We start from the raw sequence: 26,099 nt of genomic DNA on the forward strand, positions 1-26,099 counted from the left end.
TATTGTTAAAAATGCTTTAATTACTAAAATAGAAAATCAAGATATTCTGTCTTATGTTCCAAATGCCAGCCCTCCTGCATTAGACATTTGAGATTCACAACGTTGAGTGAGCACTGCTACTGGGTGAGATTTGTAGATACGGTAACCAGTATCAGGAATTAAAATCACAAATAATTAAACATAAGTTTTGTACTGAAAGCCATCACTCGTGCTTCCTCAGTCACACATACTAAGCAGTTCCTGGTAGTCAGGATAAGAGACTTAACAAAGGAGAAGATAAAAATCAGCGGTGCAAGTAGAAGTCTTCCCTTAAAAGGCTGCTTAGTTTTTAGTTAAGCTAATAAATAAAATCATTGCACTAGAGTGCGAGGACATGAATGGCTTCCCTATATCCTCAATCCACTTTTAGTAATTCAGATGTAAACAGTAAGAGCTCAATTCTGCAATTTCTTCTAAAAGAAACCTTTGAGCTTAGTTTTTGTTTCTCTTGTGACTGCAGGATCAGACCCCTGGTAGAGAGCAGCAGGTGAGTTTCAGCTAATGAATTGTGCCACTGACAAATGAAGGCCCTGAGCATTCAGATTTAATGCAACTTTGGTACAGGATAATGGATGCTCCCACCTAGGATTTGTAGTACCAGAGTTTGAGGCAAAGAAAAGAAACTTTCTCCACATAGTATGTCTTCTTCTAGATATCCTCCCTCAGGACAAAACCAAACCCTCAGTTACTTGTCAGGGCTAGGCTTTATTCACTTGGCAGATAAGCTTCTGCTTGTGCCTTAAAAATAATACCTCACCTTGCTTTTGTGTTTCAAGTACAGCCTCACTGCTTGTGGCTCTTGGCCTCGGGATCTGCTAAGAGAGTTTATCATAGCACTGGCTCAGACTGGAAGCCTTGATTCATTACTTCTCAGGAGTAACATGCTTGGCTATTAATCACTGCAACCTTCTTTGCGTTCTCCAAAGAATACAAAGGTGAAGAAAATTGGTTGTTCAGAAGATGAATATGCTTTTTGTCACCTTGTTGTTGAAACCATGCACTAAGTTTTGCCAAATGGTAAGCAGGGGAATAAGAAAGGTTCCTCATAAAGAAAAGGCTGGATTCCATGGCTACTTTCTTCCTGCTCAAACAAATTGTTGTAGTGACAGAGGAACCGAAGTTTGCTGTGGTGCTGATGCATTTCCTAACGTGCATCTCTCTGATTCTGGTAAGGAGCACAAGTAGGATGCTCATTTCATACTCCAAAGAAACAGTCTGAGTTTACAGCAAGGTGTCAAAAGTGGGACAGTTATAGGCTGCTTCCCCCCTGCTCCTTGGACTCCTGGTGCTGACCAAGCTTGTTCAATCAAAAGCATGCTTTGCATCCTAGCACCATAAAACCTGAGGCAGAGAAATGGGATAACTTAATCAGTCATCGCCAGATTTGTGCTGCTAATTAGAGGAAAATGACCAATGTTCATAGTAAGGCAAATTCCTAGGACTCCAACCTACTTGCTGAGATTAGTTAGGATTTGAGTGCACTATTTCTTCCTCATGCTGGGCATTAACAATTATTTTCAAATCCATTTTCCAGAGAAGGTAGTGTGAGACCAATCTTGGGTTTTACCAAAGTGAAAAAGATGTGGTCTAATATACATATAAGTGCAAATGCCTGAAAAGAACAAAGTGTTTGTCATAAGGCAGGGGTAAATGAAAGCTCTGTTCCTAAGCCTGTGCTAAGTTCATCTTTAAGTTCCATATTCCATATTGAACAGAATGTAGTCAAGGCAATGTGAACTATTACATCAGACACTTCATCTGATCCCATCCTTAATTTCCTTGTGGTGTAATGTGACGAGCATTTCTTTTGGCAGTGGAGTTTCAATATCTGGCACATGTACATATCTTGCTGCCGAGTTTTGTGCCTGCACAACTGTGTGTTACAAGTGTAGATGCTAAAATGAATCAGGGCCTGACATCCAGATGTGCAGCCATACAGTACAAACTTATAAAGGGCAGCACAAAGGTAGTCATGCAGTCTGTCAGCACAGATGTTGCTTAAGAAACTACTGCTGAAAGAAATGCTTGGTGTGGTACAGCCTATGTTTCAGCCAATACCTTTCCTAAAATTACACCCGAAGAGTGCTTACAGAAAGGCTGATGTCATCTTGTAATATATTAGCTAACAGTTGGGTACTTTGAACACTGAGGCTGGGAGCATCCAGGGTTATTGTTTAATTTTCTCTGAATGGCTGTTGGTGTCATGTATAATTTCTGTATTTAATGTCTTGCAAGCAAACTTCAGTACTGTATGCTTAAAGTAAATGGGGGAGGAGAAATACCATCTGTAATTTACCACCACGTCCCAAATATGCTGTGCTTTTAGCAATGGGATGCTATACAAATGTGCTGGTGAAAGCTGGCTTTGAGTCTCTTGCAGATATGCTGCAGGAGTTTAGGCCTTTTGACTTTCAGAAGGCAGCTTCTGGATTATTTGTGACAATCACAATTATATTGTGTCAACGTTCATTATGTGCAATGCCAATCCCAGGTGAGGATCTGTTTTATAGCTTTGGTCCATTTTCCACTCTGTGATTGACTCCAGTTGGATAACATACCTGGTGATTTCAGTTTGCTTTCTCAAACTTTCAGAAATGCTGAAATCCATAGGAATGTCACAGTTCAATATGTTATCCCCAGAGACTGCAATAAGTGAAAGGTAGCACCCAAAGTCCAGCTTGTCTCTATGTTGTTCACTTTTTTTGTTAACTATAAAAGGAAAAAAAGCAATTGTTACCAACAGTGTTCCCAATATGTTGAGAGTTGCACATGACAGCAACTACACATAGCAACCCTGGAAAGACTTAGTAGCTAGTTAGCCAGAAAAATGAACCACTGCATGTTGTTTGATAGAGAAATTGGAAAGCTGGTTTTGGGATTGAACCTCTCACCTGTAAGAGTGTGTTGTCTCTAAATCCAAAACCTTCCTTTAATAAAGCAGTGATGTAAGTGAGATCCATGCAGAGGAAAGGACTGGCTGAGCTGAACCTCTCCATGTTATCACAGACTAGAGAAAGAAAAAATAATTTTTTAAAAAATCAGCAAAATAAAGGGGCTTCTGAAATGACCTTAAGCCAAAATCCACTAAAACACATCACCTACTTCTATATGACACATGGTACATACTACACAGCTGTTCTATAAAGTTAGAGAGTAAATGATACAGTAATTACAGTTTCTCTTAACTCTATCAGAAGTGTATGTTTTGTTACAGCAACATAGTTCATATTGCTCTTTTGAAGATTGAACTTGTGCTCAATCAATAGCTGCCAGGGTAATTGCCTGGTAGACTGCTTATTTCAAGAATGTGGCAACATTTATCTTCCTTAATCTGTCCAAAAATGGCTCCAGTAAGAGATTCCACCTTCTGGGCTGACAGCTGCTTTTAATTTTAAATTTTCAACCATATGTTCAAGAGACTATTGCCCAAACAACCACTCACACTGCAGCAAAGATTCTACAACAAGGGTTACAGTGACTAGGAAGTGCATTTACAACAAGCGTCATCTTTTAGATGGAAATGTACTGTTTTGTGCTGACATTTATAAGCTGTTTCCCTTATTTCCTGAACAGAATTGCAAAGATGCTACCACTTTCCTTCTTGTTACTGTTCTTCAATACTTTATTCAGCAACAGTTAGAGGTATGGCGTAACAGAAGGTAAGTAGCAAGACATGGAAGTGTAAGTGAAATAAAGGCTGAACAGTCATTTTTTTCAAGTCAAATACATGAAGTACTGCCTTGTAAACATTCATCTTTAATGATTTATCCTCCCTAACAGTTTCCCATGTTTGATGATAGTTACCTTCTTTGGCTTTTCTTTCAAAATCTCTCACTTCCAGAACTCCTCCCTGTTCATAATCTGAAAAGAAAGAGGTGAGACAATATCTTCATAAACCTGCAAGCAGTTGAGTTCTAAATCTAAGCAGACTCTGGGGTACAGCTCTGTGATGATGGGCCAGGAGTGAAGTCCTTGGTAACAACGAACAGAGCAGCAAGCATAAGTAGCATTCAGAGCACTAGTCTCTTCTGTCAAATTCCAAATACCAAAAACGAGGGTTACCGGAAGGTATTTTGTGTGTTTCCTTTTCCTTAGACATCTTGTGCCATTTCCCTGCTTCACCTGTCTTCATCTTCAGGGTTCTACCTTCTGGTTAGCATGCTCACATGTAGTAGATTACCCCAGACCACTTTTACCTATTAGGTTGGTGTCAGCTGCTCGATCATAGTAATAGGAGAAAGCATAGAAGGAACTTCCACGAATCTCATCTGGTTGGTGCAGTTTTCCTTTGACAACCTTCAGTACTTCCAGATAGCAAGGCTTGAATCCTGTCTCTCCTGCCAGGACAAAGACAGATAAGATGAGCCTAAGAGGCACATCCAGGAGATGGAAGAATTGGTGGCAAGAGTGAAAAGGGGAAGAAGCAGAGATTAAAGAATCAGAGGAGGTGAGAGGAGCTTAGATAGCCTCTCCATAATCCAGTGTGGTACCTGCATGGAGCAAGCACTCTAGGTCACCATCCTCAAGTGGAACTTGCTAAAGCAGTTCACAGCAGTATCTGATAGACAGGCTGAGCATACTAGGGTAGGTGCATGAAATGCTTCCTCTTTAGGCAAAGCTCCCATTGCTGTGTTCTGCGGTCAGCAGAATCTCATTTATGTTTGCTACCACCTGCAAGGTAAAACTTCACTTTCCTTCCCCTTCATGTTGTAGTTTACAAGTCACACACACTGAATCAAGCACAGCAATCTTGTTTCCTACTGTAAAGCAAAGCAGTGTCAGTCACCAAAGGGGACTGTTCTAGTCACTGCTGGTAGCAGCTTCTTGCTTTGCTTGCAGCATTAGAGACAGTATTCTTAAGAAAGAGTTCGACAAGAGGATACTCTTCAGTCTACCAGTTGTTGTACCCTAACACAGCCAGAGCACTCAGCTCCTCAGAAGGAACTCTCCTGTTTGTACGAGTAACTAACGTTTCCTATTAAGGCAGTGTATAGCAAGCACAGGCCAGCTACTCTTATGGCTTCAGATCATTCTTTGGCTCAATCAAAGCTCCATAGGTCTATGATTGGAGAAGTATCCTTCATACTGTAAGACAACTGACAGAGTATTTGTCAAGAAAAAACGCAGAGGATGGAGGCAAGACTTGTCTTACAAGAAGCAAAAAGTTGCTTTATTTTACCTTCTTTGTTGCCCCCATACCGGTACTTCACTCCCCCAAAGTGCCACTCTGCTTCCAGTTGCTTTGGCAAACAAGAGCTGCGGAACATTTGTCCATCTGCAACTGGAAATGAGAGGGTCAGGAAGGATAAATTTTAATGCAGTTATCAGTGTGCAAAGCCAGAAAAGAAAAGGCTGAAAGACCTTCATTAACATCTTCAGGCAAAAGTAAGGAAGTCTGAACTGTGCAACCTACTCGGGTAACCTTATGCTGTTTGCATTTATGTGAAAGCTGGTAAAGTTGTATATTGATGGCTGGCTATGTATTTAGTGTGTGCATTTCTGGAATTTACCCTCAGTCTCACTGCTAGTTGAAACTGGAAAAGCAGCTTTCTCACATGACATTCCTAAAATAAAAGCAGTAGGCTCAGTTTCTGGACAGATCTATACCAGGAAAAGTGTGAAATATAGCAGTGAAGGCATATGAAATGGGTTGCTGATGCAAGACTAAGCCTACTTATCTCTTCAGAAATCTTCAGTGTTTTCTTATCTGGACATACCTTCTGTATTCAAAGCTCCAAGAGTTGCTAGTCTGGCAGCTTTTAATCCAAAACCCAAATAGCTGCAAAAACAAAAGGAAACATTTCAGGTTTTAATTCTTGCACTTTTGATATGTTTCATCCATAACTCTTCCTAAATCCTGGAACACTCAAATCAAACCTTTTCTTTGTTTCCCACTATTCTATGCAAAGGAAATAGAGAGTTCTCTTTGCCTGAACAGCTCCAAGTCCCAAAATTACAGATGCCAAGGCACATTATGCTGTAAGATGGGTAAATCTTAAACTGCAGAAAGTGGTTAGAGTTGGTGTGACATTTCTACAGGACATTATTTGAAATGTAAAAATGCATTAGTCTTAAAAACCAGGGATAAATAAAGTTATGTGAGGAGTGCAGGGGAATAGTATGGCCATTCCTACATTATATGCATAAGACTCTGAACAGGTGCTCTTAACAGAACTAACAAAACTGCAGAATGTCCCACTATAATGAAGATGTGTCTTCCTATGAAGTTGGCCTCTGTTTGACTTCACATAATACCACTATACTGCAAGCTAGGATTGTGAACAACACTTATGAGAATATCATTACGTGTTACTGGCTTTAACAACGCAGCTAGATTAAATCCCTGCTGGCCTTTCATTTCCATTTCTCTTTGACTACCTATCCTTTTAGTAATGTTAATGCAAGTTTTTACGTAATAACCAGGGTTAAATTAATCTCTGTCTTCCCCATTTTTATGAGATTATTTTAAATCCCAATTATTGCAAGCGATAGAATTTGTTGGTAAATACAGCAATCGGTTACTTTCATAAATTCAAGTAGTGTGAGAGGAGGACTGTTAAACCAGCTTTGCTGTCAAGTAAACATATTCTGCAGTTAACTGAAATGATATTCTTCGCCCCAGTAGCTGTGTGCTGAGACAAACTCTATCATGCATGGTTGAGTTCTACATAGATAATGAAGGGAAACTCTGGGTATCACTGCAGACATCTCAGATACCTGTTTGCTTAATTCAGTAAGCACAGTTACATTCCATCAAGCCAAGAATCTCCGTAGCTGGCTCAAGAGTCTGTGCTCTGTGTTGTGTATTAGCTGTCTCATTGGTTTACATCAGTCTAAGCTTTACTTTTTATCCAGTTACTAAAGAGATGGGCTATTTGGAATTGAGAACTAGGAATTTAATTAATTTAATTCTGACTGCTGGCACAACATCTACTATTCTGTTTGTTCCGGAATATTTGGCTTGAACCAAGTAATAAAAATTCTTAAACAGAGTACTCATAACGCTTCCTTTCCTTTGAGGGACTATTAGTACTTTGCAGTGATAATAGCCTGGAGTATTTCCAGCCTACTGCCATGTTTCAGTTCAACTAATGTTTCAAGCAGGTAAAAAAAAATATAGTAAATAAATCATAGTCCCAACAGCTGTCAATAGGACAACACAAACATTTCTGGTCTCAGAGGCTGCAGAGAGATTGATTCTCCAACCAGAGCCAGCAGCCTTTTTCCTCCTCACCTGTGGGTATAGAGATTGTAGGTCCTGTTAAACATTTCAAATGAGGTAAGAAAATCACTAGGGCTTTCCTTCAGGGTTTCCTAAAAATTAAGTAAAAGAAGAAAACTTTTAGTTGTAATTATGCTACAAAAAATAACTGATAGATATAATATCACAGATATACCCTTTGAAAACAAAAAAAGTTTTTCAGTGGTGCCTGCTGCTGTAATGCTTGCAATATTTAACACAGAGTTTATTTATTTGCATCTTTGTGTTACTGCAGTGAATAATAGGGAAACAAAACAGATCAAGATGAAAATACTCTTTAATTCACTTAGTTTTTCAGAGTGCTTGTATGCTTTCCTATATATACGCACAGAGTCTCCATTGAAATCAGCTGCACTTGAAGCACTATGAACTTTTCCAAGCCAGGCTGGAGATCTTAATTCAGGCACAGAGAAGAATCTGAAAATGCCAATTAAAGTATAAACCAGATTTTTCCCAAGTTGAATTATTTCCAGATAGTCAAAGAAACACTGTGAACATTGACTCTCAGCCTTTGGGCTTCTTTATCTCCTGGTTTAAACATTTCCATCTACCCTCGGCTCTCACCTCACTATTTCATCTTCTCCCATTCAGAGTGCTCCCTCTCTGTGCACGTTTGCCCCACTGATACTCAGTCTCTATTTCCTTGCCACGCTGACTCTCATTCTTGTAAATCTGAACCTGTTTTGGACTCATTTACTGTTCCTTTCTGTTTCCAGTCCCTGAGGCCTTAACCTTTCCTCTGCTTCCTCTAACCTCATCCTCCCATCCCTTCTTGGCTCCATGCCTTCATATCAGACACTGCTGCTCTGGGCCAAACAGCAGAATCTCAGGATTGAAGCTTCAGAGTCACTGCTGCTGCCGTTCCAGTAACCAGACAGAGCAAAAGACAGATCTGCAGTTAGAGTGCTGGAGGGCAGCCTGCCTGACACTGAAAGAGGTTCGGCAGTATTTAGCTTAAGTCTCTCCTGAACAAATATAGACTGGTTTGTTTTTGGTGTTGGGTAGATTTGTGTAGGAGTGGCAGTGACCCTTGAGCCTGCCATATTCTGAATTCTGTTCCTAAATTTTATGTCACAAAAACTTTTAAAAAGGAGAGTCCTGAAAAAAAAAAAATTGATTGGAGAAAACAACTGTTTTCGTGTCCCTTGCATTCATGAAAATGTAGAATTCTTCACACAGTCCCAGGTGAGGCAGGCACTAGACAGACAATTTCATAATTATTATGGTTGAATTTTAGTTGCTTATAACTTTGGCAACAGCCAAATCATGAAAAGCATAGCAGTGTTAAAACAGCTCTTTGCAGTTACCATTCTGCATCTTCTATTTGCTTGCAAATCTTTCATTAATGAATCTCCTAGTATTACAGTGTTGTTTCTTAAAAAAATAATATGAAAGCAAATATGCAACTGCCTCAGGTTATAGGAGGAAAAAAACCTCTGCAAATCAAGGGACAAAATTCTGTCACATGGGGAGAATTTTTCAGAAGCATCCTGAGCTATATGTGTGCTTTTTGGTGTGAAATTGATAACATGGGCTTGCAGCAGGCAGGACATACAACTAGGATACATGAAGCCTTACTCCAAACCACTCTACTATTCACACTGTTGGCCCTCGTCAGTAGCAAACCTTCAAGGCCTTTTCCTGCAAAGCCATAAGGAGAAGTTTGAATCCTGAGCTGCAGTCCAGCCTCCTTTAAAGCTCTATTTAGTCTCTAAAACCCTGACACATAACACCCTTTCCTGTTGGTCCAATGCCCAGTTCAGCAGGTGTTATCAGTACAAAACAGAGCACAAGTCCAGAGTACTAGAGGCTCTGCAGAACATGATAAGGTTGCACATCAGGTTTCAACATGACCCACCATGGCAGAACTCAAATATTCTGATATGAAAACCATGTGTTTAGTGGTCCCCAAACACCTATTTGAGAATTTCCATTCTTGTAAGCAAAATATGTTACACTACTTCAGAAATAGCAAGAGGGACAAAAACAACTTGGCAATATGGAGGTACTGAATGCTGTAGCATCCCTCCACTGTTTAACATCCATGTAATTTTCCCACACAATTTTCATACTTGGGTCCCAATTCAGACTTTCTAAAGAGATACAGAATTTCTGAAAAATCCAGCAGAGATGGGGAGACTCCCCCAGAGACAAGAATTCTCCAGGAAACGAGAAGGAACACGTAAGTAAACAAAGAGGGAGCAGCTGTGCTATTAGAAGTAAAAACAGTTGCTCCATTAGACAACTATCCCACCCTGCCACATTTAGTGAGGATCTGGAATGGAAAAAAATGATAACTCAAAAGAGACCCTAATTTGCTGTAATATGTAAGAATATTCCCTAAAAATATGCTACATTTATCAAATGCAAAGTAATTGTCTACATTCATGGGGATTTTCCAGCCTAAGTCTAGAAAACAAAGGCTAATTCTCTTTGGTTTTACACATTTGCTTGCTTTCTTTTTCCTGCGTAGTTATCCAGGCTTCTTTGTTTGCAAGTGCCTATCAGCCAACTGCTGATGTCAAAGGGAAGGCTGTGCAGATGTTCACTACATCAGAGATGTTCTGCTTGTGCCAGAGCTGAGAAAATGAGAGCACAGAGCCCAGCTGTGCCCATGTCTTCCCACTGGCATTGTGGTCTCAACTCGTATGGTTACAGCCACTCCTCACCTCAAACTGTGGCAGAAATGTGATCTGGGTTGAGGCTCCTCCCAAGTCCAGGGTCCCAGTAGTGTGCTGGTTATGGCCAGACAGCTGCCCTGCAAACCACATCATGTTCAGAACAGCCTGACGTGGCAAAATGCTATAATGCAGATACTGCATGTATGCTCAGCCAACTGACAAATTCCCACATCATGAGTGGGCCTTCAAAGAAAAAACCATCAGAGGAATGTTGTCGTAAAGAAGGTATTAAGAAAATTTCTTCTCTGACTCAAATTTCACATTCTAAGAGACAAAAGCAGATGAATGTTTGGGTATACATGAGAAGTGGAAAGAAAGAGACATAGTAGAAGATTGTCAGGGACAGTGCATAAATTCTGTAATTACCGTAGGTGCTCGTCAAGAACAGTAGGAGAATAAGGATATTAGAAAGAGCAGAACAAACTGTTATCATTCCTCTTCACCCAGAACAACATTTTTGAAATTTCTTTGTTTGCTTACTCAGATTTCTACTAGAACACTGATTTTATTTTCTCTTTGCTAGATTGCACTCTCAGAACTTATTAGAGCACATCAGGCTAATGCATGCTATTGCATCACGTTCACTGCACAGTTCAAAGTGAGATGAAGAATAGCATAGCACCCTGTTTCCCATCTTCTAAGAAGTTAGTGATACCATGGCCTGACATACATTACAGAAACCAGCTTGCCAGTGCCTCCCAGTCCTGAGTAAATCCTAGCACCTTCTGGATCAAGATGCCTTCTTGCTACACGTGGGACTCAGCCTCTGAGACAGAATCTGCCCAAGTCAATCCACTGCTTTAGCATTGTTGCCACAGTGGGGAGGAATAGGAAGGTACAGCAACCAAGGCAGAGGAACACACAGAGAGATCATCTCTGCAGAAGAAACTCAAGTTCAAATGTAAAGAGAAGTTATACAGCATTAGCTACCTGTCAAAAAGTTCACAGTGATCCAGGCTAAAATTCCTGCAGAGAGAAAAAGGAAAAAAAAGTCACCACTGAATACTCTCATGACCTCCTGCCCACTTTTACCACCACTCCACATTACTTATTTAGTAATGATTTCCATGTAATGTAATACAATCTCTCTAATATTTTAGACATTAATTCAAACTTACAAGTCAGTTGAATATTACACATTATTGATGTATTAAAAGCTCATTAGATAGGATATGAACAACACTTGTAGCAGGTATGCAACTGTAGCATACAAAAATCACACAGTAGCAACCACTAAAATGCAAACAGCTGCTCTTGGACTCCAGCAGCTGGCTTGAGGATGGCATGATTATCACCCAAACACAGGGAAACGTGACAGTAGGAGAGGTGGGTTTTAAAACAGAACTTGGCAGGCTACCCTGTGTTCTGTTATGCCTCACAGGTCCTGCTCCCTGTTAGTACCACACTTCTCCTTGATATACCCTTCATCTGTTAATCCTAGTGGCACACTGTGTGTTCCACTGTGCTTCATCAAACACTTGCAAACTTTGTGTTCTTTCTCTTTTTCTCTTGGCCCCCATGGACAGATTTTGCTCTTTAATCTCACTCCATGAATTGGTTGCTTAAGCTCCGTGATAATTCTTTCTGCCTTCCCTGAACAACTTCCAAAAATTCACCACAATGAAATGTTCAGAATTGAACGTGACATCATGGGTGGCTTCTACTAGACATCCATACAGAATTACCTGCCTGATCTCCAAGGATATGTAGCCAAAATGCATCATTGGTTTGTTCTGCACTGCAAAATCATTTATAAATAGTCATTAGCTCCAAGCCTACATATTTTCTTGTATTTTAGGTTACTTCCTTTGCTACTTAACTGCCTGCACTATTCCAATCTGATTTATTTATTTATTTTTACATTACTTATTTAGGTTACAAACAAGGCTAGAAATCTTTTTCTTCCTTCCCTCAGTTTAGGTGAGCATTTCCCCTTCAAATTCAGTCATTCCTGCTTCCCCTCCCATTCCTCTTTGCCTTCAGTTTTTCTTCCTTCTAAAACACACCTTCATAAGACCCGTCCATGATGCTAACACTATCTTCTGGAACAAGAAATGGTGACTCCTCAAAGACTTCTTTCACCTGAAGAAAGAGAAAATGATTCAGTTCCTTGGTCTGAACAGTCTTGCTCTGCTCTGACAATGACAGAGAAAAGCTTTCCTTTTCACTGCAGTAGAAAAAAAGTCAAGAGAGCATGACAAACAAAACTCTTCCTCTTCTAAGGGCCAGTAAAGAATGCGACGTATCCAAAGTCTCTCTCCCAGAGTCTTCTATGCACACCAGGACAGAGGATTTCAGGACCATGCAAGAAAATTTGTGAAGTCTGTGAGTTTCATGCTATGGTGGGATTACAGTTACTTTTCACAGCTGAAATTCGCAGATGGTGACAGACTGGAGAACTGAGCCAGAAAAGATGAAACAGAGCAATAGCATTGTACCCAAAAGATGTTAGTATTACCTCAGAGAGCAGAGCTTGAGCTTTCTCCTCTGACAGTAAGCGCAGTCCAGCTGTGGCTTTTAACACTACTGGAGTCTTCTTCCAGAGATGAGGTGGCACAGCATCTACGGCCATGTCCAGCAATTTTTTGACGGATTCAGCACCCTTAAAGGAAGAAATTGTATTTCTTACAGTTTTCCTTCAGAAAATGTGCCTCCTAACTCCTCAAAACTAGTGAAACTGGTATTCAACAGCAGAAAACATCCACGCCTAAAAGAAGCATAAAAACTGTGCTAGGCATCTCATGCAAACCTTAAAGGAAGGTCAGATACATTCAGAGTTATATCCTAGGAGACAGACTTAAATTTCATTGTTTGTGGAAAGTATTTTTGGAAAAGATGGAGGGAAGCAAGGGAAGTGAGTGTCTGACAAACCTAGGCATCTTGTAGTATGATAAAACTAAGTGGTGCAATTACTTACTGATACTGCAAAGGTCAGGGGGGATGTCTGTGGATTTCAGTAAATGCACATAAGAATTCCAAGTAAGTTCATATAAAGTAGCCTAATGACAATGACAGCTGTAGAGTGCTTATCATATGAGGCACAGACATCACTGCTGGGCTCTCAACTATTTATACTGCTCTAACAATTATAGTTTGGCATTAGCAATGAGCATTCTCCTGTGAAATTTCTAGAAATGCCTCTTGGTGGTGATTTTTCTCTTCTCCTACCCAAAAAACAAGAAAATAGTGAAATCACAAGGCAGCTTATCAAAGTTTTAAAAAAGAGCCATCTACTCTTCCCCAGAGTTTCACACTAAAATTCTTACAGCACTGAATGCAGCTGAGCACACTGCACACTGAAATCTGAAGCTCCCCCTAATTGGCCCTAACTCCAGGACTGCTAAAGCAGGCAAGGCACAGGATCTAATATATCATTTGCCTGGCATCTCCTTTAGCTTGTGAATGAGCTTGCTGTCAGCAGAAGGGATCTGGAAAATGGCAGCTCAGTTCAGGACTGGCTCTTTGTATCAGCTCGATTCCTTTAGCTGTCTTCGCCCTGCTGCTCATTTCTGACTCCTGAAAGAAGTGCACTGCACATGAATTCGCAACCGTATGCATTTGAAAATAAAGAAGGCTGCACCTAACTTCAGTTTCTTATTACAATTCTAAATTGTAAATTTATTAATAAAGTACTAATTAACATACCTGGTTGCAGATTATGGATCTGCCCAGCTTTATTTTTTAAAAACTCCATACACAAATAAAAACAAAAGTCCAGAATCAGTAGAACAGGAATTGCCCATACCAAAATCATTACTCAGCTACAGCTGTGATGAAATATTCTCAAAGACATATGATCTAATTAAATATAGCAGTTAAGCAATTAATTAAGCCATTGTTCCACTGATGAAATACATGAAGTAATAGTTTCCATTTTACTGTGTGGAAATTAACTCACAAAAGTGGAGCAATAGGTTTGGAGAGCCAGTGATAGAATCTTTACATTTTTCTTGACTCTCTGCATTACAATTTTGAATATTTGAACTGCTTGGTAGAATGCAACTGATATTAGTAGAAGGAAGATCAACTCATGGGGAATGAAAGAGAGCCTTACCTTTTCAGGCTCATCAGCATAGGCAGAAAGACCTGGCTTCACAGACTCAAATATTTCCCCTTCCAACTCTGGAAGGATTTCTGCACAAATGAAACATTACATGAAACAATCAACAATTCAAATACATATATTCTTTTTTAGCTTCCAAAAGGTTGTCTGAAGCACTGTTAAAGAAACACTCCTTGACTTCCCCTTGCAAATAATAAATCCCCAAAAATACACTGCTCCTTCATTTCAGAAACATACTTAACAGAACATTGTCCTTGTGTCCTCCAAGCTCATCAACAATTTATTACAAACATAATTAGAAGGATGTTTGTTCATTATGCATTTGTAAGTCACAAGTTGTAGCAATGTAGCATGACTGTTGCCTAATCTTAACGAAATTTCTTTCCTTTCTTGTCCCCAAGCTAAGTGTGAAATATTAATTCATATTAAGGCACATACAGCCAGCTCCTGATTATTCATAGGTGATTCATCCTATTCATAAAGACAGAGAATGCTGAACAGAGCTGACTGTCCCCAGGCACTTGGCTGCAAAGCCAAACAAATGTGACTATTGCTTCCAGAGCAGCGTGGCTCTACCATGTATATCTCAGTATTGCACATCATCTATCAGAGTTGGACGTTGCACCAGCCCTTCCCAAAAAATGTTGAAATCATGTGAAGCCCACATGAGGTACTACGGTACTGTAGTACACAGGTACTACATGTGGCCCTGAAGGGCTTATTAGCCTTTAACCTTTGCAGATTTGCTGGTTCACAGTGTACAAGCTAATTCACCCTCTCGAATTCTGTTTAATGTGCAGCCAAGCTGGGTACCTCCACACCACGTCAGATGTAGATATTCTGTGGTGTGCTGCATCTGCTTACAGTTCTGGAAACTGCCTAGGTGGTTATAATTCTTTAATGTATTGATTTCATTTTGATATAAAATGTTACATATACAGAATGTAAATATTTGTTGATATAATTCCAGGTAACAGGCAACTTGGAAATCTTCCCAATTCAATGGGACATTCCTTTAAACAACTGCACAGGTGAAAATCTTCAGAAATTCAATATACCCAGAAAGAAATCTCTGGGTTTCTCAAGATGTGCAAGAAAGAACTTTTCACAGTGAAACACCACCATAAATGGCAATCAGTCACCCCCCGGAGGATGACCTGAACGATAAACAGGAGAAATCTTCAGTTGATCCCAAATTCCGTATTGATGCAAACAAAATCCTCTCATGTGAAAACAGAACCTGAGTCAACATATGGCAGGTGCACAGACTGACACAGGGTCTTACCTGGGCTCTTCTGCACAAAGGTATAAATGTGGATCCGGGTTCCAGTGCTTCCTGCGTCAAACATTATGCCATAAAAAGTGTTGGTCTTGGCATTTATAGGGCACGTGTTAGGTGGAAAGAGATCCTGAAACCACATCTCCCTGTTTGAATGGGAAAGAACAGGGGACAAAGAAGAAAAGACCAGTGCTAGAAGGATGGGGAATCTGGAAGATGTCATCATGCCAGGATCACTTGAGGTGGTCAAGCGTGGGTCAACAGTCATAGAGCTGGTGTAGATCCTGTAGGGAAAAACAAATAGGAAGGAAAGTTACTAAGACTCCTCTCCTAACCAAGTCTGTAGAAAAAGTTCTGTCTCTACACAAATATTCTGCCCTTTGGTTAGAAAATAGCTTTTCAGCACCTCATCCACAAGTTATTATTTACTGCATTTTGGTGCTAGAACTGCATTTTGATGCTAGAACTGCATCTAAGTGTTTTGTTCTTTCACAGTAAAGATTTCTCCATTTCCCAAATGCAGAAGAATTGAAGTACGATGTTTTCCCCAGTATTTCTAGCTTTTACTTTATTTGGGCATTTTTTTCTCCGCTTTGGCTTTAAAAGTCTCAAGTTTTACAGCTCCCAGAAACTCCAGGAAGTCCAAATACTGTCTGAATAGAAGCACCATCAAAGGAGAGCTCAAGGCAGAGCCACTTTGCCCTGATATTTATATGCATGCGATGCTGTGGCAAAACACAAGTATTATTCAAAGAAAGAGAATTTTATCTCAGGCTCTGAGCAGCTTCTGGGAGAGCTCAGTGCACAGAGTGAAGGCAGCATCCTGGCTCCCAAGGGCTCCTGTGCTGCACAAGAGGGACCAAGCTGTGATGCGCACCTGGGCTCTGCCTCTCAGTACCTTTCTTCTCTATTTTTCACACTTCTCCTGAGAGTTTTCATTCTCAGAATGAGAAAACAAAACCAAAAAGCACAGTTTTCCAGTGGCCCAGTCATCCCAAACACTCAGATTGCTTACAAGAAGCTCCTAACATCAGTTTCTAGTAAGCCAAGGCCCTTGGGTGAAATCAAGAGTCTCAGTACTGGATATCAGTACTATATCAACAACTGTATCTCCTTTCTGTTCATGTGCATTTCTTTGCAAAAGTTCTTTACTAAGAAATGCTAATAAAGAAAAGATGGCTTCATAATGGTGTCTGGTTAAAGAGAAGGAGAATATGTAGCTATCTTTGTTGTTCACTTTGACCAGCAGAAATGAGCACATGGCCAGATATCCCACCTTGTGCAAAATCACCTGTGTTGACATGCTCACACACAGAAGCTGCACGCATCCCCCCAGACAAGTGCTTACACACCCATTTGCTCATAGCAATGAATGTTCTGCCTCATAAGCCTGCTCATCTGCTCTGTTCAAGCCCTCATCTGCTTCTAGTGCTAGCATTCAATTGTGTTTTAGAGATCCATTCAACCTCACTTGCTCAGCCTCTCTAAATCTTTATTTGCAACCTCTATCCTATTCTTACCCATTACAATCCCTAACCTCTCTCCTTTCCTTTCTACGCGAATTTGACATAGCTTCTATTTCCCTATACCTTTCACCTATGCCCAGAGAACTCACTCATCCTTCCCTCCCACATTCAACCCTTATACACCTTCCATTATTTCAACCTTTGTTTGTAGTTAGAGCAGAAGGAGATTAACTTTTACCCATTCTCACAAACCACATCATGCTGAGTCATTCTCTGAGCGCCTTTCCAACTCATTCAAGCACTCAGCTATCTCCAGAGCAAACACAGAGCTCAGCCTCTTACACAAGGGGAGCCTTGCTTATCTTCTGTGACCTTTATTTGATTGCACAGGATCCCCTCTGCCTTACAAACACGTTCTGAGAAGAGATTTTATGATTGCACAATGAACAGCCCGGCCATCCCTCTCTGACAGACCAGAAGGTGAAGCTGTTCAGGAGAGGTGTTGATGCATAATGCGAGTATGTTGTTTACTAAACAACCACAGCTAAAACTGAGCAACAAACCCCAGAATCTTGTTACAGGCAGCACACGTGACACTTACATAAGCCGCATGATCTCAGTTGATCCCAAAATATCTGACCAACAGCCACCATTAACACATGCTCTTCTTGCCAGGTCTCCTGACTAAAGTGCTCCTGTACGAAATGCCTCTTCTGCAGCCCTTCTCAGCCATCCAGCACCATCTCACTCTTCCCATTCTCTACTTCTCCCCTGGCTTCTCCCTTTCTTTCCACCTTCGTCCATCTAAGGTCCCCACTCTCCCCCCACAAAAAAATCCCATGACAGTACCTCAGGACCTCCTCCTTCACCTTAAAAGAGAAAAGCACACAGAGTCTCTCCGATGAGCAGTTCTGACTTTCTAAGCAGATGCACGCCGGCACCCACAAGAAGCAGAGATGGGCAAGGAGAGCACGAGGGCAGCGCCAGCAGAGGGAGATGGCATAGAATAACTGAAATGCCAGTGAAAGACGAATTTGAGCAGGGAGTCAGAAGAAAGGATGGAGGGAACATCTAAGGGTAGAGGCAGGCGGGAGGGAGGGGATCGGCCACTGAGAAAGAAAAACTATTTCCAAAAGAGTTTCCCTCCACCAAGGTAAAATCCTCGATGCCGTCAGAACACAGCGGGACGGATGACACGACGAACAAACAGCCGGGAGAAAGCAAGCGGGGGCACAGGAGTACGAGCGCGGGTTCACGAACGCGAGCGGCCGGCCGGCACCGGTGCGTGGTACCGAGCTGCGCAGCCCGCCCGGCACGCACCTGCAGCGGGGCGCCGCTCCCCTCCCGGCTCCCGCCGCACCGCCGTCCTTCAACGCGCCGTTCCGCTGCGGGCCGCGGACGCTGCGACTGGCGGGTCAGCGGTGCGCGGGCTCGAGTTTATCATTACTCGATAGGAGCGGCGGAACACGCTCGGATAGGCGCAGGGAAGCGATGCGAGAAGTTGAAAGTTAACCGAGTTGGACGTTAGTCAAACATTGACCCGCTGTAGCGGCGTGGCACGGGGCACGGCGGGCTCGCGGCACGCACGCCTCGACACCGACCCCGCAGCCCGCCGTGCCGCTTCCCGCCCCCGGGGCGCTGCCGAGACGCCTCGCCGCCGGCAGCTCTCGCACCTACCGCTCCCTCAGGAGCGCCGGCTCCCGTGGGTAACGGCGCGGACGCGAAGGAGGCGCCACGCGAGCGCCCGTCCCGCGCGGCCCGGCCCCGTCAGCGGGCAGCGCGGGGCCGGATGCGGTTCCCATGGCGACGCGGCGCCGTCCCCCCGCCCGCCGCCCCGCGCTCACCGGCAGCTCGGAGCGCCGCCGGCGCCACATCCCGCCGGTACCGCGCGTCACTCAGCGCGCCGCCCGGCGCGGGGGTTGCACGTCGCCGCCCGGTTTCCACGGCAGCGGGCGGTAACGGAAGCCGCGGAATGGAGGGCGGGCGGGCCCCGCCGTGGGAGGCGCGGCTGGCGGAAGCCGAAGCGGGCCGGACCGAGTACCGCGAGGCTGCTCGGCTGCTGGCCCGGCGCAACGCGGAGCTGCTGCAGCGGCAGCGGCACTCGGAGAGGGAGGCGGCGGCCGTGCTGGAGCTCCTCGCGGAGCAGGGCCGGGAGAGGGCGGCGGAGGTGCGAGCCGGGCTGCCGGGGAGGGCGCCTTAGTGCAGCTCCGACCGCTCCGAGTCCAAGTACCGAGGGAAGCGGCATCTCCGAAACGAGCTGGAACTACGTAGTTCGCTCCGAAAGTAATGCCTCCTGTATATTTCCATGGAAACTGTAACAGCTGCAAAGAGCACAGTAACGCTATTTGATACGGCAAATTCTCAGCTATAAAACACCATTTTTCAGCGTAGCCGCTGCCATTACCTATGCATTTTCGCCAGCCAAGAACAAGGGCCTGCGTGCCACGCTCCTAAACATCTGTACCAGCGGAGGTGATGCGCTGTTGCCACTGCTGAAAGGCACCACCAGCACCTTGCCGTGCTTGCATCCACTGGTTGTTCTCCATTCAGCAAAGGTTGATGAATGCCAATGCCAATGGGTGCCATTTTTTCCGCATGACAGAATTCAGACTTTTGCTCCATCCCGCCCTTCCATGTCGGACATCAGTCTGTCGGACTGCCCCTCTGCTGCCATCTGATGCATGGCAACAACGTGGAGCAGAATATTGCTGGGAAGGTTTAACCTCTACTGCCACAGCTCTAACATCCACTTCTGACCTTGTGGGACAACAACATAAAATAGGAGGCATTACTTTTGGAGCAGAACTCATAAATGATTTAAAAATTCTGTTTAAGGCACAAATCATCAATCCCCAGAACACTGATGGGGTTAAACGACAGGAGATAATGCTCTTGATTACACCCAATCCTTTTTCTTGTAGCTATCGTGAGTAGTAGCCCTTACTCATCCCTTTTCCAGCTGCTTTACCCCCTTTTCTGAACTGCTTCTCTGTGCTGCACCACTGCCCAAAACAGTAAGGAAGAAAACCCTCCATCCATGTAGTTTTAATTCACAGAACTCTATCTAGTACAGGTGGGTTTTTATTGTTCATGCTTGCACTATTTCCCTTGCTTAGCACAAACCAAGGGTGGTTCTTTCACTCTCCAGTTTTAAGTACACCTCAATCAGCCTGAACACTGTAAATGAGGACCTTTCTCTTTTGGTGTCTTCTCATAATTGATTTTAAAGAGAAAAACACAGCTCAGACACTTCTCCTTTCTAACTTCCCCCCTCAGTTAACATTTCTTGATTTTTATTTTCACAGACTGAGAAACTGAAGAAGGAGCTAATTGATTTGAAACAGCGAACACAAGAAGAGAACAGGAAACTGGTGAATGAACTTTTTTGTCCTCAGAACAATGGGATCCACTGAGCAGGCTGAACAGTAGTTCTGATTTTAGTGTGAGCAATAAGTTAGGGCAGCAAACTCTGCAAGAATCTTGAGTGGAAAAGAACTTGAAAAAAAGAATGGTGATGTGGGAATTACCTTGTGACTCTCTTTGTTATTTTGGATAATAGGAATACCCGATTATTTAGATAATAGGATCAGCCTTGCAGAGAAGGACCTGGGGTCCTGATGGATGAAAAACTTAACGTGAGCCAGCAGTGTGCTTTTGCAGCTCAGAAAGCAAATGGTGTCCTGGGCTCCATCAAAAGAGGGGTGACCAGCAGGGACAGGGAGGTGATTGTTCCCCTCTACTCTGCCCTTGTGAGGCCCCATATGGGAGTACTGTGTCCAGGTCTGCAGCCCCCAGTACAAGAAAGACAGACAGCTGTTGGGGAGGGTCCAGAGCCACGAAGATGATCAGGGAACTGGAGCACCTCCCCTGTCAGGACAGGCTGAGGGAGCTGGACTTGTTCAGCCTGGAGAAGAGAAGGCTGCGGGGTGACCTCATTGCAGCCTTTCAGTACCTAAAGGGAGCCTACAAACAGGAGGGGAATCAACTCTTTGAAAGGATAATGGCAGGACAAGGGGAAATGGTTTTAAGTTGAGGGAGGGGAGATTTAGGTTGGATGTAAAGGGAAAGTTCTTTACAGAGAGAGTGGTGAGGTGCTGGAACAACTGCCCAGAGAGGTTGTGGATGCCCCATCCCTAGAGGTGTTCAAGGCCAGGTTGGATGGGGCCCTGGGCAGCCTGGTCTAGCAATAAATGGGGAGGTTGGTGGCCCTGCATGTGGCAGGGGGGTTGGAGATTCATGATCCTTGGGGTCCCTTCCAACCCTGGCCATTCTGTGATTCTGTGAATACTTTATAATATCTGAGATAGTGTGAAGAATCAGCTGAGTAATGGTGAAGCCAGAGACCAGCAAAAAGATGTTTCATTTTTATCGAGTTAACAAATAATTAATTTGAATTCTTCTATATTTCTCCTTCATTCATTTCTATCAAAGCAAACATTCATAAAAAGAACTAAGAACATTATTGTTCACTAACAACCTGGCTTCAATGAAGAAACACACAACTGTGCTCATCTCGACTTTAAGACAGCATCTGCTGTGAAGAAGGCTCCATAACATTTCTCCCATCCTCAGATTATAAACAATAAGAAGGATATGACTGATGCTCCAAATACTGCTTTACACTTACTAGTCATTTCTAGGGTTTTTATTTCATTAGAGGGTTGGTAGCTTCTGCTGAGTTTGCAGCACTTCTGCTCATGATGAATTTCTTGCATTCCTTGTTTTTCAAAACGTTGCAGTTCATTGTGATTTCAGATATTCAGTAGTGTGTGCTATGTGTTTCATGTTACAAGATTTGATGGCTGGCTTCTCTCATTTTGTTTCCTTCTTACTGGTTATTTCTGAATTGCAGGAAGACTATTATACCCAACAAATAAAAGAACTGGAAGAGAAATTTCAGAAAAAAGTTGGAGAAATCAGCCAAATTCAAGTAGAATTGAATTTAATAAAGGAATTCCACAGGGAGAAAGCAGCTATGGAGGAAGAGCTGGAAGATGTAAGTTTGTCGTAAAGATGGGTTTGTAACACGTACTAAAAAAGCAACCTTTCTTGCTTTATGGTAACAGAGCTTGGGAGTGGAGAACAGACACAACTGATCTACTAGGCTGTTTTCTTTCAGCAGTTTACAGAGTCTGAGGAAAAGCACTAAGTCTGTAAAAAGCAAATTCCATAGCCAGAAATTGCATCTGCAATGGGCCAGTGCTGTAGGGTGTTGTGTTTGTTTGTTTGTTTGCTTGTTTTTAATTTTTATTTATTTTTAACAAAATCAATGTGGAATCATACAAGCACATATATGGATGCAGCAGAGGATTTAGTACATGTTTTGAATCTATGCTACACATATTAAGTAGTGGCATTAACTGTAACGCATTTCAGCCGAGATAGCAAGCATCTCCGCTGACTGAGGAGATCCAACGGGTGCCTCAAACAACTTGAGTTGTCTTCCTGTTCTTCAGCTCACCTCATTTTTTTTCCAGCTACAATGCAGGTCTTGGAAACAAAACAACATGTTTTCTATGGAGAAAAATGATCGCTCAGTGGCATTTGGTTTGTTAATATGTAGCTGCTTTTAAACAAAGACATTCAGTAAAGTTATTCATGCATTTTTCTAAGAATGCTCGAGGCATTGGATTTTAAATAGTCTTGATGGCTGAATGAATAGGCAAACTAGATTCCTAAGACTAAGCATGAAACAGAATGATAGATCATGTGTGTGAGTGACTGACTGATATGAAAATACAGGCAAAAGTGAACTATGAGGAATAAGCAGAACAGCACCAAAAGTCAGATTTAAATGAATTTTAGAGATTGTGGGAAGATCTGATGAGGATGGTGGTGTAGCACCAGGAAAGAGTACCAAGTACCTCCTTCAGTTGTTGCATCTGCATTTTTTAATTATGAGGCTGAAATTAAAACACTGGTATTACAGAGGTTTACTTTTTTTATCACAGCTAAAGAAGAATATCAAGATCTCAAACAGGAGACATCAGGAAGAGGTTGTGCGACTGGAGAGGAGGTTTCTTGAAGAGAAGGTAAAAGCTGACAGGCAATGAAATGAACTTTCATTAGAATGATTTCTCCCACTGCTTATTCTGGCTTTATTTCTGACAGCTCCTTTCTCAGCAGTTTACAGTTCCTCATGTCAGTGTAAGTATGATGACTGAGATGAAGGGTAGGTGCAGCTTTCAAAGGAAAGGCATAGGATGTCATGGTCCCAGAGAGGCATTATTCTCCACTGCTATCAGGAACTTAAGTGCCCGTGGAAGTTCATTCTTTTTTCATTAGTAAGAAGCTGTGCTACTGAAACTTGTGTAGGATTTTAGAATTTACACTGTAACAGGTTTTAAGCTTCAGTTCCAAGGGCCTCAAGCAAAGTTTGAACCGGCTTTTCTCTCTTTCAGAAGAGACTAGAAGAAGATGCTGAGAAGAAGATAATGATGACAAGAGAGGCTGCTCGACATGAAGCTGTTTTGTAAGAAACTCTTGCATTTTCTGCTTTCTACTTTACTAAACCATTTTAGTGCTGTGTTTTGAAGAGCTGTTTTTTTCCATGTTACTGCATGGACCTTGAAGGGCAAAATCAATGATGACTGAGGCTGTTTTTCTAATTTTAAATGTCAAGATGATGGCAACACTCGCATTTAAGCTATAAGGCTTAATTTGGAAATTAGGATGATGAAGTAATGATTTTAATATTAAAAAAAAGTATGAAAGTTTATGATTAACGTTCATGGATTTTGTTTCACTCTGTCCAGGCAGCTGAACAGCGTTGAGAGACAAGTTTTTAAAGAGAACATTCATCTTCATGGTGCTTCATCTTCTCACCTGAAGGAGGCAACGGAGTTGCAGAAAATGAAACAGAAGTTAGAGGAGGATAAAATTCTTCTGTCACAGGAAAAGGTTTCTGTTCTGGTTTTAGTTCTGTTTCATTCCCCTCCAGAAAGGGGTCCTTGAAGTCCTGGAAACAGATGTAAGTGTACTGAGAATAACTTCTTCACAGCCAGACCTGTTTGCAGCTATGAACTCAGAGTTAGCTGAAGAAAGAAGAGCACTGATTCCGTCTTAATGATGGAGGAGACTGAAGGGAGGTTCTCCCATAATGGTCCAAGAATAGGTCTTTCTGTAGTGCACACTACTCATCAAACCTTCATTTGGCTTCTGTTGCAAACAAGAACCTGACCCCAAAGAAATATTCACTCTCCAGTATGAAGGTGCCAGCATCTTGACTACACTGTCACTGCTGGGGGAAAAGAAAAAACTCCAAGTTTGGTGCAAAACAAAAGCCCAAGTAATTTCTTCTTCTAATCTTTCAGGAAATCACTGAGAGTTTGATGAGAGAAAAGATCCTACAGATCAACAAGCAGAAAGCACAGATAGGAGATCTGCAACATAAAGTGGAAAAACTGGAGATGGCCTTATGTCACAAGACTAAGGAATTTGAGACAAAGACTCAAAAAACACAGCATCAGGCACTGATAGAAAACCAGGCTAGCATGGTCGAGATCAAGAAACTGCAGCACCTGCTAGAAATGAAGGATCAGGAGATGAACCGAGTGAAGAAACTAGCTCGGAATATCTTAAATGAGAGGACTGAAGTGGAAAGGTTCTTCCTGGATGCTCTGGAACATGTGAAGAGGGAGATCATAGCCAGTAGAAAACACTATAAGGAAATGGCCCAGGCTGTTTATTACAGGAAAATGATGGAGGCGTGTGCAGGGAAGGAAGAGTTTCCCAAAATCAAAACATTTAATAGCAACGTGAACAGCACAAATAGTGTGTACAGAGACCTAGAAGAAGCAGAGAAATGCTACTGGTATTTTTAACATCAAAAACTAGTGCCTATCTTCCTACTGTACCTTAAAAAATTTCAACAAAACCCCAAAATCTTTGTCATTATATTGTCTAGATTTGGAATACTTGTGGACGCTGCTGTAATGAGAATAACTATGAGGTGTAACATCCTATCAATTAACAATGGCTTTCTGGGTGCCTAACTACACTTTCTGTCATTATTTCAATGGATTAGATTGAATACAGGCTCAAAAGTGACCTTTCCATATTCCACAATGTGCTACGGAAGTTAATACTGAATTTTCAGTATAGATGTACTTCTGCAGTTTCTTCTTAATAGTTATTGTTGCATCTCCGGTCTTTGCAGGTCATACAGGCATCATTCTCACAACGCTCTTCTCTCTCTCCACGGTTACTTATCAACACTGAAGCCTAAAAATTACGTTGTTACAATCTTAATAGCTCCTTAGTACCCTGCTGGCAGTTTTAACTGAAGCAACCAGTAGATGGCATGTACTCCCTGTTCAACTGTTTGTTCATTTGTCAGAGGTTCTCGGCTTTGCATTGTAGTTTCAGAGCTTGTTTTCTTCAAGCTTCACAATAATCTATAAAGCAAGCTACTGCATGAAAAATACAATAAGATCAGTATGAAGATCATATGCACTGTAGTACTGATTGACAGGATTATGTCTGAAAATAAATAAACCAAAATCTGATTTATAAGCATCTAAGAATTTGTATTAGGATGCAGCTTAGTTTAAATTGAGGCGACACATGCCACAGTAGCCAGTTTTATAGATCTCTAACCTCCTGCTACAAACTACAGCAATATCTATGTGCTTTAAGCCATAGAATTAGGGACCAGTACAGCTGTTGTTTGCATCCAGCTTTGGTGAGAGACCATGATTATACTACTCCCAAATAAAATGTTTGCTTAGTATGCACCAACCGTTGAATGAGTAACTCACTGACGTGCAATCAATTAGAATGCAGCGTTCAGCTTATCACAGCAATGATACAGAATTCAAAAATCAGAGGGGAAAGTAGTTCACAGAGATCTAAGGAAGTTTCCCTTGGAAAGAAGAGAAGGGGAAGACTGAAATTGAGGATAAAAGTTGGTTACATGTTAACTCTCCTCTGTGCGAACAATGACAAAGTAAGGAAAGGACAATGTACTTGAAATTAATACATATCAGTACTAGCCTCCTCCCTCCTGGTATTTATAATCAATAACTGTATAACAGAAATAGTGGTGTGTTTGTTTTTTTATTATTATTATTCTACTTATTTAGACAGCCACAGATTTAGAAATTAGAAAGACAGTAGACAAATTTATCTTTTGAACTTACATGCTATGAATAGCTTACCAATTGCAATGTAAAACACTTTCTACACATACAGAATCATATGATATATCTGTATCTACATATCATATATCTATATATCATATATCTACACATACAGAGTGAGAGAAATGCCTTTGTCATTTTCTCCTAATCCATTGATCTTTTCTGTGTTT

General features: G+C 42.0%; 2 protein-coding genes across 4 annotated transcripts in view; one reads left to right on the forward strand and one right to left on the reverse strand.

The window, feature by feature from the left end:
* On the reverse strand, positions 1 to 18,746 carry ENTPD5 (ectonucleoside triphosphate diphosphohydrolase 5 (inactive)). Of its 2 annotated transcripts, none has more exons than XM_048947264.1 (14): positions 18,634 to 18,746; positions 15,330 to 15,607; positions 14,036 to 14,115; positions 12,440 to 12,583; positions 11,988 to 12,063; positions 10,912 to 10,947; positions 9,970 to 10,058; positions 7,274 to 7,353; positions 5,757 to 5,818; positions 5,219 to 5,320; positions 4,236 to 4,376; positions 3,844 to 3,900; positions 2,931 to 3,046; positions 1 to 2,748 (listed from the first exon to the last, which is right to left on the reverse strand). In XM_048947264.1, exons 2-14 carry the CDS (start codon positions 15,589 to 15,591, stop codon positions 2,662 to 2,664), a joined length of 1,332 nt encoding a protein of 443 aa, XP_048803221.1. In that variant the 5' UTR covers positions 15,592 to 15,607; positions 18,634 to 18,746; the 3' UTR covers positions 1 to 2,661. The 2 variants fall into 2 exon arrangements, with proteins under 2 accessions (XP_048803221.1, XP_048803220.1); XM_048947263.1 differs by lacking the exon at positions 18,634 to 18,746 and adding an exon at positions 18,110 to 18,242.
* Positions 18,726 to 26,099, forward strand: part of BBOF1 (basal body orientation factor 1) — an 11,005-nt gene continuing 3,631 nt past the window's right edge. Inside the window, exons 1-7 of one of the 2 annotated variants that reach the window (XM_048947261.1) lie at positions 18,726 to 18,956; positions 20,095 to 20,160; positions 21,642 to 21,785; positions 22,741 to 22,821; positions 23,191 to 23,261; positions 23,545 to 23,689; positions 24,103 to 24,602. In XM_048947261.1, the coding sequence (XP_048803218.1) occupies positions 18,762 to 18,956; positions 20,095 to 20,160; positions 21,642 to 21,785; positions 22,741 to 22,821; positions 23,191 to 23,261; positions 23,545 to 23,689; positions 24,103 to 24,602 (1,202 nt within the window). In that variant the 5' untranslated portion in view covers positions 18,726 to 18,761. The remainder of the gene's footprint in view (positions 18,957 to 20,094; positions 20,161 to 21,641; positions 21,786 to 22,740; positions 22,822 to 23,190; positions 23,262 to 23,544; positions 23,690 to 24,102; positions 24,603 to 26,099) is intronic. The other variant, XM_048947262.1, reaches the window with a different exon arrangement.

This window comes from Lagopus muta, chromosome 6 (assembly GCF_023343835.1).
Source record: "Lagopus muta isolate bLagMut1 chromosome 6, bLagMut1 primary, whole genome shotgun sequence".
Classification (NCBI taxonomy): Eukaryota; Metazoa; Chordata; class Aves; order Galliformes; family Phasianidae; genus Lagopus; species Lagopus muta.

Bases quoted from the DNA above. Each gene is read 5' to 3' on its own strand.
- ENTPD5 (XM_048947264.1), bottom strand. From the start codon at position 15,591: ATGACTGTTGACCCACGCTTGACCACCTCAAGTGATCCTGGCATGATG. The intron at 4,377-5,218 runs GTAAAATAAAGC...TTGTCCTGGCAG, and splicing joins GTATGGGGGCAACAAAGAAG to GAGAGACAGGATTCAAGCCT. The intron at 2,749-2,930 runs GTGAGAGGTTCA...TTCCTTTTATAG, and splicing joins GAGACAACACACTCTTACAG to TTAACAAAAAAAGTGAACAA.